The 18240-nt window shown below is 41.2% G+C and overlaps 2 protein-coding genes and 1 long non-coding RNA gene across 3 annotated transcripts in view; 1 reads left to right on the forward strand and 2 right to left on the reverse strand.

Annotated features, from left to right (window-relative positions):
- oxct1a (3-oxoacid CoA transferase 1a) overlaps positions 1-10350 on the reverse strand; it is a 32625-nt gene extending 22275 nt beyond the window's left edge. The window contains exons 1-7 of the mRNA XM_052068512.1: positions 10158-10350; positions 9245-9353; positions 8244-8334; positions 6950-7085; positions 6609-6758; positions 6165-6271; positions 5317-5377 (exon numbers count right to left, since the gene is read on the reverse strand). Coding sequence (XP_051924472.1) covers positions 5317-5377; positions 6165-6271; positions 6609-6758; positions 6950-7085; positions 8244-8334; positions 9245-9353; positions 10158-10265 — 762 coding nt within the window. The 5' untranslated portion in view covers positions 10266-10350. The remainder of the gene's footprint in view (positions 1-5316; positions 5378-6164; positions 6272-6608; positions 6759-6949; positions 7086-8243; positions 8335-9244; positions 9354-10157) is intronic.
- LOC127602435 (uncharacterized) lies at positions 1751-5308 on the reverse strand. The gene is made up of 2 exons (XR_007962798.1): positions 3525-5308; positions 1751-3425 (listed from the first exon to the last, which is right to left on the reverse strand). It is a non-coding gene; the product is annotated as an uncharacterized LOC127602435 (long non-coding RNA).
- A 2308-nt stretch (positions 10351-12658) lies between the features above and the next one.
- Positions 12659-18218, forward strand: rimoc1 (rab7a interacting mon1-ccz1 complex subunit 1). The gene is made up of 6 exons (XM_052068527.1): positions 12659-12837; positions 13920-14029; positions 14603-14749; positions 14935-15066; positions 15508-15622; positions 17229-18218. The coding sequence occupies exons 1-6, from the start codon at positions 12744-12746 to the stop codon at positions 17462-17464; spliced, it is 834 nt and encodes a 277-aa protein (XP_051924487.1). The 5' UTR covers positions 12659-12743; the 3' UTR covers positions 17465-18218.
- The last annotated feature ends 22 nt before the right edge of the window (positions 18219-18240 follow it).

Genomic DNA, 18240 nt, shown 5'->3' on the forward strand with positions numbered 1-18240 from the left:
AATCATTCGCTAGCACTCTACTCTTGCTAACGGATGGCAGCAACTAGCTAATAAGCGGCTAGCTAGTTAGCAACTAACACTAGGAATTAAGATGTGGAAGTTGAACCCGCCAGGTGGACTTCTTCAGCCTTACAATCTGCCTCCGTGTGGCTAATGTTAGTCATGTCAACATTGCATCATCTCTGAATGGCGCTGAAATATTCAGTAATGCTTGCATGCCCTTGGGCTTTGAATGTGCTTCAAGTAAGTAGGTTTTATTTATTTAACTTCCAGGGTAAAGTATCCTCTTAGCATCTCTTGTTGAAGCTGGGATATTTTGGGGCATACGTGTTGTGTTCAAAACAAAAGGGGGGGGGGCAACATTTTCATGAATTCTTACTTGCCTTTGGGGACATTTGAATTCAGAGGTGTCACCACTTGTGCTACTTTATGGTGACATTTCAAATGACACGTGTGTCTGTTTACCATTTGCTTCAGTTCCAGATGATAGGTGGCAATGGAACTTTGAACCAACAGTCACAACGTGTGATGTGCAAATATGCTACTTCAAACATTTAGTTGGTGCATATGTTAAGCAAACGTGCCCCCCCACCCCCATTATTCAAAGCTATAGGTAATTTGTCAGTGGCCCAAAAAAGGAAAACCAAGATTAGGCAAGGAGAGGGAGGATCCACTTGGTACATTTTGCTCATGCTTACCAAAACACAAACACGGTCAGAATTTGCATAACGTGCCAACAGCATTCAATACACGTATTCCTTACACAAAGGCTCATTCAAAAACCTCTTTTGATGGGAGATGATAAAGACAATTGATACATTAAAATTCCAGGATTGATGCAAAGCAAAGGTAACCAACATGTCAAAAGATTTCCTTTCACACAGTTCAGCTTACAACCGAGCATGATATTTTTTTTAAGTACAACTCCTACTTTGGATTTCATTAGAAATATACAAGCTTGCCGAATGTCTGCAGCCGATTATAAATTACATTACAAGGAAGCATCAACTTAAAAACACAAAATAGCATCATGGTTGAGGCATGGTAACTAATGCTTTGGTTGAAACGCAAAGCGTGCAGACCTACAATATCGTCCCGTAATTAATGGTCGCTGCTCAGTTGGGAACACACACGGATGTAATGCTTCGCCATGATGCACAAACAGATACCGCTGAATTCATTCGGTAGGACAGATGTGTGTGTGCAGCAGCAAAAAGCCCTGCTTTGATGCGGCCTTTCAGTGTACCTGTGATAAGGCACCAGCTGGATACCATGGTACATTCAACAATTGAATGGCAGTCTTTGGTTGCCAGGCAACCATAGAAAGAGCTGGTTGGAATTTGGCAATTGTCAAATTGCTTTATTTTATCCTATGTGTGCGGCCCGGTAGTCCAGTGGTTAGCACGTCGGCTTCACAGTGCAGAGGTACCGGGTTCGATTCCAGCTCCGGCCTCCCTGTGTGGAGTTTGCATGTTCTCCCCGGGCCTGCGTGGGTTTTCTCCGGGTGCTCCGGTTTCCTCCCACATTCCAAAAACAATCTTGGCAGGCTGATTGAACACTCTAAATTGTCCCTAGGTGTGAGTGTGAGTGCAAATGGTTGTTTGTTTCTGTGTGCCCTGCGATTGCCTGGCAACCGATTCAGGGTGTCCCCCGCCTACTGCCCGGAGACAGCTGGGATAGGATCCAGCACCCCCCGCGACCCTAGTGAGGATCAAGCGGCTCGGAAGATGAATGAATGAAAGAATATCCTATTTAAATGTGTCATTTCTTATGTTCGTTGAGGGAAAAATGCATTATTTCTACTACTGTAGTACTGGAACTCACTTCCACCCGACATCTGTAATATTGACTCTCTTTCCACATTCAAAATTCATCTCAAAACCCACTTGTTTTAAAATTGCATAGTCAGTTTAAACTCACCGCTTCTTTTATTAGTTATAATTTTATCTGTGGTTTTATTGCTCTTATTTGATTGTAAGGTGTCCTTAAGTGTTTTGAAAGGTGCTTACAAATAAAATTAAAGGATTATTATTATTATTATTATTACTGTATTATTATTATTAGTAACATGGAAAAGAGACAAACGACAAAACAAACGCCGCTTTGGGAAGAAATTTGAATCTGGAGACACTACAAGATTTCCCGTGAGATCATTTTGCATGTCAAGCATACGGAACGACAGCAGAAAACACTTGCTCAAATCAACACACCAAACCAGCTACTGTTTTCTTCCGCGGCTTCAAATAACCGTGACGTGGCCGTCGTGTCAATACAGACAGCCAATTTATAGCCGGGCATGCACAGAATACAAAGGCTATATTTATTTTCAGCCAGATGATAATTCCCTCACTATCTGACAGGTGCTTCTTCTATTGCAGGGTTATCGAGTTGTCACCAATTAGCCGGTCGGATGCAGATAATGTTTATATCTTAATTGAACACCTTTTAGGTTTGTATCTTTTACTGTGTGGACAACAGGTGTCTGAAAGGGCTATTTTGTTATTGCAGGTGGGGAATTAATTTTGCAAAGTGGGCGACTGAGAAACTGGAACTGCTTGCTGAGAGCCAAGTCAACGTGTTTCGAAAAACGTGTTCTTGTCTTGTCTCAATAAATTACTGCGTGTGCGGCTGTGATATATACATTGTCGTAATAAGGAAATACAGATTTTTAAATCATAAGCGGTCGTTAAAATTACATCTTTAAATATGATAACAATTTTGCACTTTGTAGACATTGCTAATCAGGACGATAAAGTGGGAAGTATAATATTATTGAAAGTGATTTATAATACAGTGATGACTCATAATACACCCAAGATGTACAGTATACAATCGATTTGTGTACAGGATTACTCGCTTCGAAGCAGAAGTTTAGAATCCAACCACAACTCCTTTGCTGCCGTCAACACGATGAGGTCACCGCCAATATGCGAGGAATTACAGTAGTCAAGTCACCCAAATGTTATTTGAACAATTCTAGAGGAAATGTGCAATGCGCGTAGGGTATGAATTGTAATTTTTGTACTTTCGCCTTATAGTCAGTCTAAAACCAAAAGGTAATAATTTCCTCAAGCATTTAGTATACACCGTGAACATTGCTCGGCGTTTCTTGTTCCCAGTCAGACCTTGTTAAGAGGAGAATGGCAGGTGCATCCTGGATGTGGGATTAAATATCGCCCACGAGATGTCACATCCTTCTCCTCAGTCTTTCCTCGAGTCTGATTTTTTTTTTCTTGGAGGTGCCTTATCAGCATTAAATGTGCTCTCATTACAACAGCGACATTTCCAAGCTACTGGAATGAATGGTGTGTCTTTCCGGGCATAAAACTCTCACCATTGTTTTCAAAACTAGTCTTCCGTTCATGTAGTCCGCATGCATAACTCCTCTTGATGTGACTTGGGTTTCTGATAGAGCCCAGATGTTTCTCCGTGCACGTTTTTGCTTTGTGAACTCTGCAGTTGTTTTGGTGGTTACTCAACCCCCCCCACCCCCCAAAAAAAAGAACGCACAAGTAATGCAAAACTGGTGTCACGCATGAGATATTAATACAACATCTGGAATACCGGAGATGACCAAAACAGCTTTTGACACGGTGAACCTCATCCCCACCACTCCCTTAAGCTTCAATCTTCCGGGTCAAAGTAGACAATTCGATATTAAAAGCCAACAGTTCTCCTTCTGTCTCTCTCTCGTGCTGAGGGATGCATTGTCATTCATGTCACTCGCATCGTCATCACAACTTCAGACAGACATTAACGCGTTTTGCTGGCACCAATGCTGATGTCTTCTTATTCTGTCACGGTGGGAGAAGGACAGTGCCGGGCTGTTTCTTTCGGCTTCGACTTCAAAAATACCACTCAGACTCAGCCTTGGCTTGTCACAGCATTTCTGTCACGCCACCGTCTTCAAACTAATTAGCAACAACATTCTTGAGTATTGCGGACTTATCAAGAGCCGCGCGGTGTCGTAACAACCTTTTGAATTGCAGTGCGTTTTCTAGTCAGCGTCGATGCAACCAAAAGCATTTGTGCCAATATGTTATTGACAAAATCCATTTATTCATTTTCAGCTTGCGATTTAGGATTTTCACACACCCGAGGGACTCAACGGGTGCCTTCAGTGTTTGGGAGGTGTGAAGCTGAGAATGCACATAGAGGACACAGAAAGAAGAGGTTGGCCCTCACATTTCTTTCCTGTCAAATGGCAGATCAGCGGATAACCAGACGCAGAGATTGAAACGAGATGTGACACGAAGCCGAGCGACCTGACACTATAAATGAACCGAGGCGTCAGGTCAGTCGAGATATTAAAACTTCCAATGTTTCTGCAACATCTGAGTTACACAACGCCAGAAAAAGAAAGAGAGGACCCTTTGTCCTCTGTAGGTGGTTAGACGTGATGACTGTGCTGCACAGGCCGATGCTGCTTTCGTGTTGTTGACTTTCTCTCACAGGAGGATATATGAAGGCATTTTTAACTCCAATTGTCAAGAGAATGTGCTCTTTACAGTGACGTTGATGTATCACTAACCAGCAGGAAATTGTTTTGTGGCTGGGTAGACAACGCAGGATTCTTGGTGCTCCATTTCGATCCTCTATGCCATCTGACGGTCTATTTACATGCTTTTGTCAAATACGAAACATTACATGCCATTCTTTTGGCCTTCACTGACAGCATTAGCTTTACATTTTCCTTTGGGAAGAGTCTGTGCACCTCCAATGCGCATCATATTTAATAGGCCACGTTTTCACTGTAGCATTGATCGACCGGCGTGCACGTGTGCGCGTGTGCATGTACAGTATACACGATCAATGATATCCCTAGCAAGTTAGGCTCGCATTGGCAGGGTACCGATGATGTTGCTGTTGGCAGGTACACGATACAAATCTGATTACGAGCCACATTTAGGAAGAGGCCCGTTTCAGATTTGACAATATCCAATTCCATTTGCCAACAACGCATACGACATGAAAAACGGTAATTAAAGAAACACGTGTACTTTTTTTTGGGGGGGGGGGCGCCATCTTGTGTCATATTGTACTTTGGTGATTCAAATTCTGTCAAGTTGTATTGCACTGCAAGAGGGGTTTGCTTGTGGATCCTGTCATGTCTCACTAGCAGTGTCTGATGATGTGACATTGGCCTCAGTTATGGAGATGCATGCTCTTAGTGGAGCCATTACACAGCAAGTAGAAATCTACACAGTGCATTAAGGAGTCAAAAAATAATAACTAAGCTGTGTGGTTTTGAAAAGGCAATGCTAAAAGAGCTCTGTCAGGCTATTTAAACATGACGTGTAATAAGACGCCACCCACCTCAACTATTGTGGTTTTGGCCGCCTTGCACATGGGCTGGTTGAAGTTTCTCGCGGTTTTCCTATGACAAAGGCAAATAAAATGCAAAGCAGAATTATTTCAAAAAGGAAGGCACAAATTAAAGCGATTGCATGTCGTGTCCTACTCGACATTGCACTCTAGTGGTTAAAGGTGGTACCGCAGACCTTTGCAACAATAGTGTTTGAGGTAAAAACAAGTCATTTGCAATCAGGTGGATGAGAAGGACCTCTGTTAGGTTGTACAAAGCAATCATCTCATATAGAAGGAAAGGTTACGGTGTAATTGGTGATTCTGAATGTCGCTCTGCTGCAATCGCACTTTAAAAGTTTTCTAAGGCTAAATCATTCTTCAACCTTATCTTTGCTATGTTAGTCTTGATTACAGATCACAGCTATTGCCGACCTAAATTGTACCGATTCAATTGAGCCGCTGATGCTGCTCTGGTCAAGGTCTAAATAAACTAAACTAAATAAAAGTTTGCAAGGACATAAAAAAAGAAGAAGAATAAACACACTCAAAGAACACAGACCCCTACAAAATCAATGAGTGGCTTGCTACTTTGATCTCAAACAGTTCAAATATTCGACTTAACCAGCACAAATGGAACATTATTCGTGAAAAGAAAAATGTGGGCAGTGGAACAGGTCATGTACTTCAACAATTGTTTTTTTGGGGTGAATTTAGCTTTGTTATGGGGGATTTTGGAGGCATCTCAAGTGCTTATTCTGTTTTTTTTTCTGCCAAGTTGGACGCCACTTGTCACATTGTTAAGTAAGCCTGTATTTGATCAAGTATTTTTGTTTTCTTTGTTCCGTGATAGTGGTTACCTGAACACAACGTTTCCAGCCCGATCAGCTTTCCATGCCTTTATCAGAGCAAAGTCTCCGGTGATGGCCTTCTCCATGATGTAATGTCTGCCGTTAAACTCCTGCACCTGGTTGGAAACACAGTTTAAGATAAACCTGAGTTTCAGTACCGACAACTACCGTGGTCAAATATTGCACAAAGACAAATACACTCGGAGTTGTTGCTTGCTTTCATTTTTTTTTTAAAGACAGCCATCTTGCAACAATATTGAGTGTAAACAAGGAAGACACAATTAACTAAAAAGGTTGGTTGATGTTGGTGTTTTTTGCGCTGTGGTTTTTGGCCATCTAGTGTGGATTTCTCATTAGCAAAACCACTCCGCAAGTCATTACCTGTTTCCTACAATCATCCTACGCGAAACATATTCCCGCAAGTCTTCAAACGAGTGAAATCAACAATTTTACCTGTCTTTTTTCACTAGCGATGGCGATACTGCCATCCTTGTTGTACTTTATCGGAGAGCCTCCCTGGTGGATCAGCGTGCCGTAGCCAGTCGCGGTGAAAAAGGCGGGAATCCCTGCCCCACCGGCTCGGATTCTCTCCGCTAAGGTGCCCTGTGGTGGAAATGTAGCAAAATAGGAGGAGTGCAACATAAAAATGTGTACTGTATAAACTTCATTCCAGAGAACAAAACTGACAATTACGTGTCATAAAAACTAGCAGCGTCAGTCCAGAAAGTTGCTGACAACCAGGAATTTCTCTCAGTTGTCAAAACATGAACTAGAAGCGTGTTTTCCTGACCAACCTGTGGCGTCAGTTCCACCTCCAACTCCCCAGACAAATACTGTCGTTCAAACTCTGCATTCTCCCCAACGTAAGAGGAGATCATCCTTTTGATCTGCTTGGTCTGAAGAAGCAGGCCGAGTCCAAAGTTATCCACGCTGAGGGGCAAAAATATATTCAGACTTTTACATTGCGCTTTCCTCTGAACTGCACACTTGTGGTCAAATGATACTGTTGTCACTGATGGTCTTGTTGGGACGAGGGAAATGTTTATAAATGCAAAAGTCAATACTTAAAACGTTGTAGTGATACATTTAACTTAACTGGATAAAGAATTAAACCACTAAAAAAACATATGGTTAAATTCTACATGACACTAGATGCTGATATTTTTTATTAGGCTTCTTCTCGTGTACCTGTACGTAATTATGCGTTTCGGGATCCTGTTTGTCTATGCCTAGATCGAGAGTCTGTCGAGAAAGTCGATTTTTATTAAGGTTATAAACGCACATAATGCTGTAGATCAGTGGTCACCAACATGGTGCCCGCGGGCACCAGGTAGCCCGTGAAGACCACTTGAGTAGCCCGCCAGTGCCTGGACATTGTGATTTGCTAGTAGAAATTATGATTTAAAAATGCAAACATTGGCAGTACTGTGAGACATTTCGAAACACGATCAAAGTCTGACAATTTAAATCATCAAGTATTAAAAATAACACATCCTCATATTATTGAAGGTATTTTGGACAAATATGTTATTTCAGACGTGTATCAATTTGGTAGCCCTTCACACAATCGGTACACATGAAGTTGCTCTCACCCTCAAAAATGTTGGTGACACCTGCTGTAGATCGTCGTGGCGGAGAGAACTTTTATGTCTGTCGTTTATATGATTCTAGTGGTTTGCTGCCACCTACTGGTTTGGAATGAGATGCACCGGCTTGTGAATGAATGCTATTTAGATACATAACTATTAGTCTTGAAATCTGTAAAACATAGTTTTCAATATATCATATAATTCAACACCAGCGCTCTCGTTTTCACCAGGTTGGAGAGTCGCATTCGCTAAATGTTCCTTTAATGGCCCACAGCCATCATGCATCATATTGAGGGCGTTGAAATGTACAAGCGAGCAGCTGAGTGGCCACAAACCAGCTGAGCTTGTGGAAAAAGCATTGTACTGCTCTCATCTTGGTAAAACAAAGCATTTTCTACTCCACATTCACAGCCGGTTGGTTTTGTATCGAAAAAGCTTTCTAATATTTGCAAAAAAGAAGAGTCTCGTCACATGTGCGTGAATGTTGAATGTCACCTACCCTGCATTGTTGCTGACTGCAGTAAGTCCTTTCACGCCAGTCTTCAGTAAACTGTTGATGAGATTCTCTGGGATGCCACATAATCCAAAGCCTATGTTTGAGGGAAAACAGAAATGTATAGCTCTGATTCCAGCACTTATGGTTTCTTACCTGAGCTACCACATCAACTGAGTATTCAGTGTGATGTAACATATTTTTCAGGACTTAAAAATGCATTGTTGCATCTAGAGACCTGAACACAAAAGCTATGCTGTTTTTATTATGTTGTTTAAGAGAAATACAAATGTAGATGTACACTGAATATTTCCCCCCGGTCTATCTTCCAAATTCTACACTGCGTCATGGTGATTTCTCTCCATGTGGTCATCCTTGAATGCAGGCAAGGACAATGGAATTTTTTTTTATGGTTGTCTCAGCTGACTTCACTATAAATACAAGCTGTGGAGTGTGGAGAGTGGAGTGTGGAATTTGCATGCATGTGCTGATCAGACACCAGTCAAGACCCGAACGAATGGATTAAGTCGACAAAATGACACAATTATAGTCGATGTTTGCTGATCAAAATCGAAAATTCCGCTTGAGAAGTTTACAACTCGACGGCAAGGGAATTAAAGCGAGAACGTCGCAGGAGTATTTAAGACACCTCAATCCATCAAGATGGAAGGACTTCTGTTGTTTTTTTTATTAAAAATGATGGATTAAAGGTTATGAAAGTTAAACATACAAAAACAAAGCACACATGTGTCTCAAGAATGGTTTTACAGTAGGGTTTTTGTTGTGATACATGAAACCTTAGAAGTAGTAATCTAAAGCTACTGACCCCGTCAAAGTCACATTCAACTTGACATGACAACTTAGTCTTCAATAAATCTAACATGCTTGTTTTTGTATTATGGAAGGAAGACAACAGTGCCAGGAGAAAGCCCATGCAAGCACAGGCAGAACATGTAATCTCCAAAATTGACTGAATGTTGTGGATAAAGGTTTGGAAATGTATTTACCTCCGACCAGTACGGTCGCCCCATCTGGAATGTCCTTAACTGCCTCTGTAGGATCGGAGTAGAATTTTGAACTTCTTTGGCTGGAGGTCGAAAAGTAGCAGCTACATGTCTGTAAACAGCAAAGAAATGGAACAGATTTAAACCGACATGAAAAAAAAACTTCATACAAGTATGTATGTATCTTGGGAAAAAAGGCATGACAAATTAGCTTTTTAGAATGTAAATTTGGCTTGTCCATTATAAAGAGCTGTTTGCACACCAGTCGTCAAGATAAGATCAGCTACTGAACAAACCTAACCTTGCAACAAAGCAAACCTATTTTAGTGATGACAAGAGTCCCAACCAAGAACTTGAATCCAGAATTCTTACATTTGAATCATGTGTCTTTGGCAGTAATACTGCCAATACTATATACAAATGTGAACAAGAAACGGTACAGGAAAGACATACCAGAATGCATATTTCACAATGGAAATTCTTGTTTTGATTCAATAACAGAAATTCACCTCGAGTTTGTGCGCCTGAAAGGTTTTTTTTATACCAGATGCCTGACGTGACACTAGTTGATATAAATAGCATTCAAGCATCACGGGCAAACATGATGGAAAACATTGCTTGGGAGTTACTTTGTGACAGTAGAGGTGAATCATGAAACCCCCTGTGACCTACAATAGCAGAATTTTTAGTCACTACATTGTCCTGATGCTTTTGCTCATTCTATTGCAACAAATATCACCACATAAACGTTGCTTCAAGTGACTAGCCTCAGAATAAAGTTAACCAGCACGTACCAAAAGAATCATGAAAAGCAAAACGACACCTATGTATGGGGGAAATGTGTTTGTTCTGACCTTCTTCGCGCAGTTCTAACCACATTAATTGTGCAGCAAACATAAGACAGGCAAATACAAACCTTGCTCAATGGACGCTTATCGAAGTTTAACGTGGTTCTGCATGGCCCAATTAGGAATTTAAAAGTGTCCGCTCGACACAAGGATTTAAATGCCATGTTAAGACACATGCAGCGGACGGGGGCGGACAGGAAAAGAGGCGTAGTAACAAGAGACTCGAGCTGTTAGCATACGGCTAATGGCTAATAGCTCGAGCTCGGTTAAAAGTCAATGCTGCAATCTCATTGGCTGGCTCTGTGGGCAGGTATTCTGATGCATTCGTGGTAATCGGAATCAACAAACTGCATCGTTTGATTACTGATGGAATATTGTATAAAATGAACAGATTTCAAATTAGAATTGTGTGTCCACGATCTTAGTTGATACTATTTACATGAATTCAAATGCAAATTACGCAAAGAATAAAATATTTACAGTACTTCTGATTTTTATATTAGTACTTAAACGCACCTAAAACCTACGAGAGAGTGCAAAAAATGCTATATGCGTGTTGAATATTGTGACACCAATAGCATGTACATAAAAAGATTTTTTGTTATTATCTATATTCAACATGTACATACAAATGTCATTTTCATCATCTAATTATTAAATACCAGTTTTAAGTGTCAAAATAAGTAGGGTCATTGTATTCTGAGCTAATTAGTTTGAATAACTGCGAAACCTGACCCTTTTCAAAAATTAAGAATCGCATGGGAAAGTTTGTTTGCATCATTGCATTAAATAATTAAACTTTCATAGACTGTAGATTCCGGACTCACAATATAAATGATTATTTATTTTTACCTAATTTGGGCTTCCATCTCATGAACCCCACAAAAACAGAAAAAAGAATAATAATGGAATATTGTGAAGAAATCGTCTTGTACTGTATTTCTCAGTTTTTGCAGAAAAAAAAGAAATTAAGATCACACCAGTGGTGGCATGTCTCATTGGTAGGATGGTCATCTCCCAACCCAGTGGTTTGGGATTCAATCCCTGGCCATTGCGACCTTGTTGAAGTTTCCTTGAGGAAGATACTGAACCCCACAACCCCAGTTGCTTCTTATACTGTGCCATCAGTAGGTAAATGAGGAAACAGTGTAATGCGCTTTGAGTACCAAAACGTAGAAAATCACTATATAAGTGACAGACCATTTACCAAATGATATGTCAGTCTTCAATATATGGTTGGGAATCAGCAATCAGACTCTGACAATGCCTGGGAGTTATGGAAACTCAGATTTCTTTGGGTCTGGTGGCCCTCTTGATAATACACCATATATTCTCAATCCCGAATGAACGGCACAATTTACTTTCATTGTAAAAGATAATCTTGGACACCCGGGCAACAGTCCCATTTTCTTCTCCGTGGCCCAGTTGAGAGGCTTCTTAGGTCGGCTCCGAATCAATAGTGGCTTGACTAAAGGAACCTGACAGTTGTAGCCCATCGCTCGCATGTGACCCCAATCACTCTTTATGGTTTTCTGACACATTGTTGAAACTTCTCTGTTTGATAATCTCCTGAGACCCACGGTGATCTCTTTTGCTGGTGCATCTTTTGCCACAGTTTGCTCTTCCACTCGACTTCCCATTGATATGGTTGATAAAGAATTCTATGAACAACCAGCCACCTGAGCTAAGAACCTCTGTGTTTACCCATTCTATGGAGGGTATCAATGATTGTCTTCTGGGTAGTTATCAAGTCTGCAGTCTTCTCCATGTTGGAGCAAACTGAGACGATTGAACCAAAGTGGAGCGATTTAATCACATATCCATGACCTGCAGAATTTGATATTTTTTTCCACTTTATTAGTTCTGTGTATGTCTCCAATAAAATATAAAATGGTACGCATCTCCAGACATGTGGTACAATATGATACAAGTATGATTCAATCTTTGAGTTTACAGTGGAACGATTTGATTCTGTTTTATTCAATGGGATTAGGATTATATTTGATATGGTATTGCTCAATGCAAGAGAGTACGATGTAATTAGTTTCTTGTTGTCATTTTACATTCACTGTAAATATACATTAACTTCACGGTCTTTTAAAATGTGGCATTTCCGTCAAAGATATACAATATCTCGGCGACGATTTGATGCGTATTTTTATATATTTAAAGTGGAACTGTTCGTTCTCATTTCGAATCATCTTTTATTGGAGAGAGACATCCATAATAATGATCATGGAATCGAGTGAGCGAGTTTGTGAACATGTAAGTACGTAATGCAAAACATGTGTTAATGACAACACTAATCCAATTCTAAACTCAAACCACACACAATTTGCAACTGCGCTATGTAACAAAGGAAAGTTCCTCTGACAATAAACACATACATGCACGTTATTTCGTCGAAACACGTGTCAACAAAAGAGCCTACGTTGTGTGACGTCACACTCGACATATTTAGGAAGACTCATTCATCGTGCTAGCATTCTTATTCCGATTACTATAAATTCTTACTAATGCATTTTTCATATGTACCTCACTATCCGTTCGGAAACAGTGTTATATTAGAATCATATAATAACACTAATATAAGCAAAACGTCGTCACATTGCTTGGACACGTGACCTACCCTCACGTGACAAGTAGTTTTAGTCATGGCCGACGACTACAGGCGACAAGGCCTCGACTTGGAGAGAAGAATATTTGAGTTTGACGCTAAGTGTTCCGCTCTCAAAGCTGAGAAGCAAGGTAACGTTGCAAACGTTTTGGCAATAATATAATTCTTGCTCTCTGTTGGCGTTGCCTGGCTGCCGTGCTTCGTTATTAGCCGGCTAACGAGCTAGCTGTTGTTAGCGTTATCGTGCGATGCAACCACAGCAGCTGCACCGTTGGAACGTTTAAAACTTTTGATCACCTACTAACAGTCAGCGTTAAATGTATGCATACCGGACAATAATATCAAACTATTATAAAGCGGTTCCTCAACCCGTTGATTGTTTCTGAATGTCAACATTAAGATGCAAACATTTGGCTAGCGACCTTGGCTTAAGGCTAAAATGTGACAATTTACGTTCGAAACGTGGTGACTTGGCTGCCTTTATTTTTTCGCAGCCAACTTTTCGACTGCCGATGTCTGTTTGGTTCGGTTTTTAGTCATTCCACATCGAATGGTTTTCACTACAACATTCTAAAAGAAGAAATTGTTTGCACGTATGCCTCGCAGTTGTAAGGTTCTGGGTTCGAATCGTGTCTCAGACCCCCATTCTCCTTCGCACATTTCAAAAACATGTCCGTTTCCAAAAAACATGCGCGATCAAGACAATTCGCCGTCGGGGTGTATTTGAGATCTTATGGTCTTGAACTGTTTTCACAACCAATAAGCTATAAATAAATAAATGAACTTTGGTCATATGGTGTCTGTTTTTACAGTGATTAAGTTCTTTTCACATTTATTCGTCTATTGTATCCTGTGGTAAAGTTCAAAATATGTAAATACAAATAACAGCACGGTAGACGGTGTTTCCCAGAGCTGCTTCAAAGTGTGGAGGTCAAAGGTTAGACTGTTTTACAGGTCCATCCTCCCACATCCCGAAAACATGCATGTTAGGTTAATTGAAGAATCCATATTGCCTAAAGGTGTGGATGCCGTCTGCCTTTTTGTGGCCTACACTCCTCTCCAGAGGTCAGCTGGGATCGGTGCCATCTCACCCTCAACCCCTATGATGGATGACAGCACTCCTCAAAATGGATTGCTGATTTTTCACTACTGCCAGTGACCAGTAGTGAAGCATCTGCAATGAGTAATGTTTTACTTTCACGTTTTTCCACAGATGATGACTATTTACAAAATGCATCTGTCATACTGGACAAGTTGAAAAGCTATTACCGACAAGGAGGGGAAAGCAGCAGCCTTTCCAAGTTGCTTCAGGATTATACACAGGTACTTCATTGCATCAAACATGCCATACTTCTTGTACAGGGAATCCTCAGTTTAGGATGTGATCGAAGTGTACACTTGAGCTATGATTAAATTGTTTTACCGTTTAGGAATTGCCATTTTTGTGCAGAGTTATTCCATTATGAGTGACTTGGGAAAGTGTCGATTTATCAATGTTTTAGCGGGAGCCTTTTCACATAATCATGCACAAGACGTGTGCTTTTTATGATAGTAGAGGACAGACTTGCCTACTATCGGTCTCATTGTTCAGAAAACATTTCCACACACTTGAGGCACTGCTGCTACTTGGCTGCGCGGTCACACTACACTCCTCACCTGTTGCTATCTAGGAGGTCTACACATTGTTAATGCAAAAGCAAGTGATTGTTGATTCATCAAGTTCTCATGGTCGTTGCAAATTTGTAAAGTTGACACATCGTAGAGTCAGTTTAACCAAAAAACTTCATTGGGTGATGTTGGTAACTTTGAACTGAGAGGAGCCCCCACAGAGTGAAATGCAGCTGTAGTAAAAAATAGATAAAAAAAATTAACATGACATTTTTTTGTGCATGGAAGGTGATCCTAGATATCACATTTTACGAAGAGAACAAACTGGTGGATCAAGAGTTTCCAGAGGACTGTTCACCTTTCAAAATCCAGCAGCTCCTGCAAGATCTGACTGAGCCGGAAGTTCTGGTGGGGAGACTAGCACCATCTCAAGAGGTGTGGTTGGTTCCCCTGTGTGTGAAATGCATCTTTTCTTTTTGTATAGCATGGCTTGTAGTGACATTGAACCAGAGGAGAGTGACAAAGTCCACCAATGATGTGCCTTTTGAATACCGTATTCGAAGTGAATTATGTGGCCTACGTTGACTGTGACAATGTGACATTGTTATTTGGTCTGTCAGGTGCAAACTGTTTTGGGCCTGGAGCTGTTAGAATGCCTCTATTGGAGACGTGGTGCGCTGCTCTACATGTACTGCCACACCCTTCATCAACGGAAGCAATGGATCAAGGAAAACAAGGAGACATTCCTGAAGGTACCCTACGGTGAAAGCTACAGACGAGTACTAAAGAGTAATAAAACATGCTGCCTCTCACCGGTCAGATTTGGTTGTACAACAGTCTTGGTTTTGGGGAGGAGACCCGCGGTTGTAGGTGGAGATGGGGTTAGTTTTGTTGGTATGGATCTCTGTGTGATGAGCTCCGTTGGTCATCTCAGTCCGCACTCTGAGACACGTGCACGTTTTGTCCTTGTCATGTACCTTCCGCATTTTAAAGATCGGGCAATATAATAATTGTGTGCGCGTACCTGCCTTAAGGGAAGGGCATTTTATGCAAGATGACAAAACACAATACTTCATAGGAGCACATCAAATATGACAGCGGAGGCTACTATTTGTGGAATTTTGTTATTTTACAAGCCTGAATGCAAGCTAGCTTGTCTGTATGCTTCATGTCACCCTGATGCGTTCCTGCAGTGTATTCAGGAAGGGGTGCGCTACCTAATGCGGATGCTGCAGGTGAGGAATTCAGTGAAGCTCAATGATGGGGTGGTCCTCCATGACACTGCAACCGCAGGCTTCCTATCTGAAGGTAATTTTTTTTTCCATCCATATTTTGCAGAGATGAAAAATGTACTCGGTCTCTGTCATTCATATTCCATAAATACGTATGCAAAAAGACACTTGTAGAGGTACTGATTCGACTCCTTCACTTAATTACCGTATTTTCACGACTATTCGACGCATCGTACTAATGGCCGCAGTCTCATTAATGCGTGACATTTCTGTATTTTACACATACACAGGACGCATCGTACGAATAGCCGCAGTTTTACAGTGGTAAAACATACGCCAGCTTAAACATACGGCATGCATGCGCGCACTCTAACACGTTAGCTTGAAGCATACGGTAGCATGCCAAGACATACAGATAAGATAAAAACACGTTTTTAAAAAGGCAACGAAAGCAGAACTGAGTTCGGGTGTATTTTATTTAGCCATCGTACAATGTTCTCACGTTTTTCGATCAATCATAACCCAGAAATCCATCAAAGTCCTCATCCTCTGTATCAGAAGCAGAGGACTGCACATCTCAGTTGTCATTGAATGCATCACATGCTAGTGTGAGTTGCTACGCATTGCCGAGCGGAAAGAGTAGCAACAGCAAAGTCAACATTTCCCTCGTGAAGCTTTCCCACATTTGAAAGTAAAGAACAGAGAGAAACATGGTGGCAGCGCGTGTGTGTAGAAAGAATTGAACAATTGTGCAAGTACCGTAATCCATCAAAAACGCCGCCTTCCCTCTCGTTGTTGCGAATTGTGGCGTAACTCGCCAAGCGCTGCCTCTCACTCTTTGTAAAGTTGTGTTTGCCACCGATCATCCATTGTTCCCATGCCGTTTGCAACTTTACTTTGAACGCCCGGTTGATGCCAATGTCCAGGGGTTGGAGTTCTTTAGTCAAGCCTCCGGGAATAACGGCAAGCTCAGAGTTCATTTGCTTGACTTGTTTTTTCACCGCTGCTGTGAGATGGGCACGCATGCCAAAAGCATAACCGGTGGCTTTAAGTTTGAACTGAGCTTCGTAGGTGTGTCTTTTTGTCGAATTTATTTTCAGGGGTTCTTAGAAACCAAAACCGGAGTTGTTTTGCAACAATGCACATTGCCACACGCTATACAAGTGTTGGTACTGGCTTGAGGCGTCCACTTACACGCCCACCCTTCACCATTGGCGGACTAGCTTGTCTGTCCTCTCTCTCCCTCTCTCTCTCTCTCTCCCTCTCCATATATGTATATATACACGCCCACCCTTCCCTGATTGGCCGACTTCTTTCACAGTCACTTCCGCCTTTTCTCTATATAAACAGCGTGTCGGCTGTCAGTCAGATTTTGGAACTCAGCGCATATAAAGGACGCTCCGCACCATAAGGCGTCCTGTCCATTTTGGAGAAAATTTAAGACTTTTAATGGCGCCTTATAGTCGTGAAAATACGGTAAATGTAAAATGAAAGTTGACTCTAAAATGTCGGTCTCCATCCATCATTAACCAAACCGCTTCTCCCCATGAGGGTTGCGGGCATGCTCGAGCTTCTCCGAGCTGTCTTGGGGCAGCAGGCGGTGGCAACCCTGAACTGGTTGCCACCACTGATTTTTACATCACATAAAGAATGTGATCACAACATATCCCTTGTTTCCGAAGGTATTTTCTCAGACACGCACCTGCTGACCATGATGTACATTGGAGAAATGTGCTTCTGGGCCGTAAAGTATGAAGACTACAGCGGCGACACGGTGGATTGTAAAGAAGACCGCCTCCAGTTTAGGGACATTGGCACGCAGATCCTCAACAAGTACGTGCTTGCCTGCGAGGGCCCTCTCCAGGGCCAGGGCTGGAATACGGAGAACGCCAAGGAGATCCTCAGTGTTTTACAGTGAAGCTCAGCCGCCTCAGTGTCCAGGTCATCCCCGGACACAGATATGACATCAGTATTCAATGTTTTTTTTTTTCAATCCCGAAATTAAATTTTTAAAAATGGGGGGAAAGAACCCACCAGGTGAGAGCGTGTGTAATGGAAGGTTAAGGCATGGGGAGAAAAATGTATTTGGGCAAAGGCCAAAGGTCAGCTAGACCTCACTCCACACCACATGATCCAGTCAAATGGCATAAGACAGGTGGTTGAACCTGACAATTATTTGTTTTCTTTTTTTTTTTTTTTTACCCATTCTGCTGGAACAAAGAAAGCAGTTCTCTTCATTCTAGACTGTTGACTAGGGCACTTGTTTTGCCCTAAGAATGTGTTATAATAACATTAATATAAAAGATTCTTAGTAAAATTTTTTCGTTTTTTTAAGAATTGTTTATTTCATAACAGCCTGAAAAGAAACATTGCACAGTAACATTTTTATTTATTCTTAAGTTGCCATTTTGGTATGCTTTTAATATTTGACATCTGTTTATACTCTATACACAAGTTTGTAAATGTGTATAAAATACACACAAAGCAAATGAGTTTTTTCCAGAAAGTGCGCTCAGATTTATTCATAATCCATTACTTGTATTTCCCTTTTATTGCAAAATTTTCAACATTTAATTACATTTCATTGTTTAGCTTTTAATAGAGAACGTGCTGTTTCGGATTCAATTTTCTGTTTTTTTATGTCCTTGGTGACAAAGCCCGTGTTGTTTTAATATGCGTCTTGTGTGCGTGGAG

Source organism: Hippocampus zosterae, chromosome 6 (genome assembly GCF_025434085.1).
Source record: "Hippocampus zosterae strain Florida chromosome 6, ASM2543408v3, whole genome shotgun sequence".
NCBI lineage: Eukaryota > Metazoa > Chordata > Actinopteri > Syngnathiformes > Syngnathidae > Hippocampus > Hippocampus zosterae.

Bases quoted from the DNA above. Each gene is read 5' to 3' on its own strand.
- rimoc1 (XM_052068527.1), top strand. From the start codon at position 12,744: ATGGCCGACGACTACAGGCGACAAGGCCTCGACTTGGAGAGAAGAATA. The intron at 12,838-13,919 runs GTAACGTTGCAA...GTTTTTCCACAG, and splicing joins TCTCAAAGCTGAGAAGCAAG to ATGATGACTATTTACAAAAT. The intron at 14,750-14,934 runs GTGTGGTTGGTT...TTGGTCTGTCAG, and splicing joins GACTAGCACCATCTCAAGAG to GTGCAAACTGTTTTGGGCCT.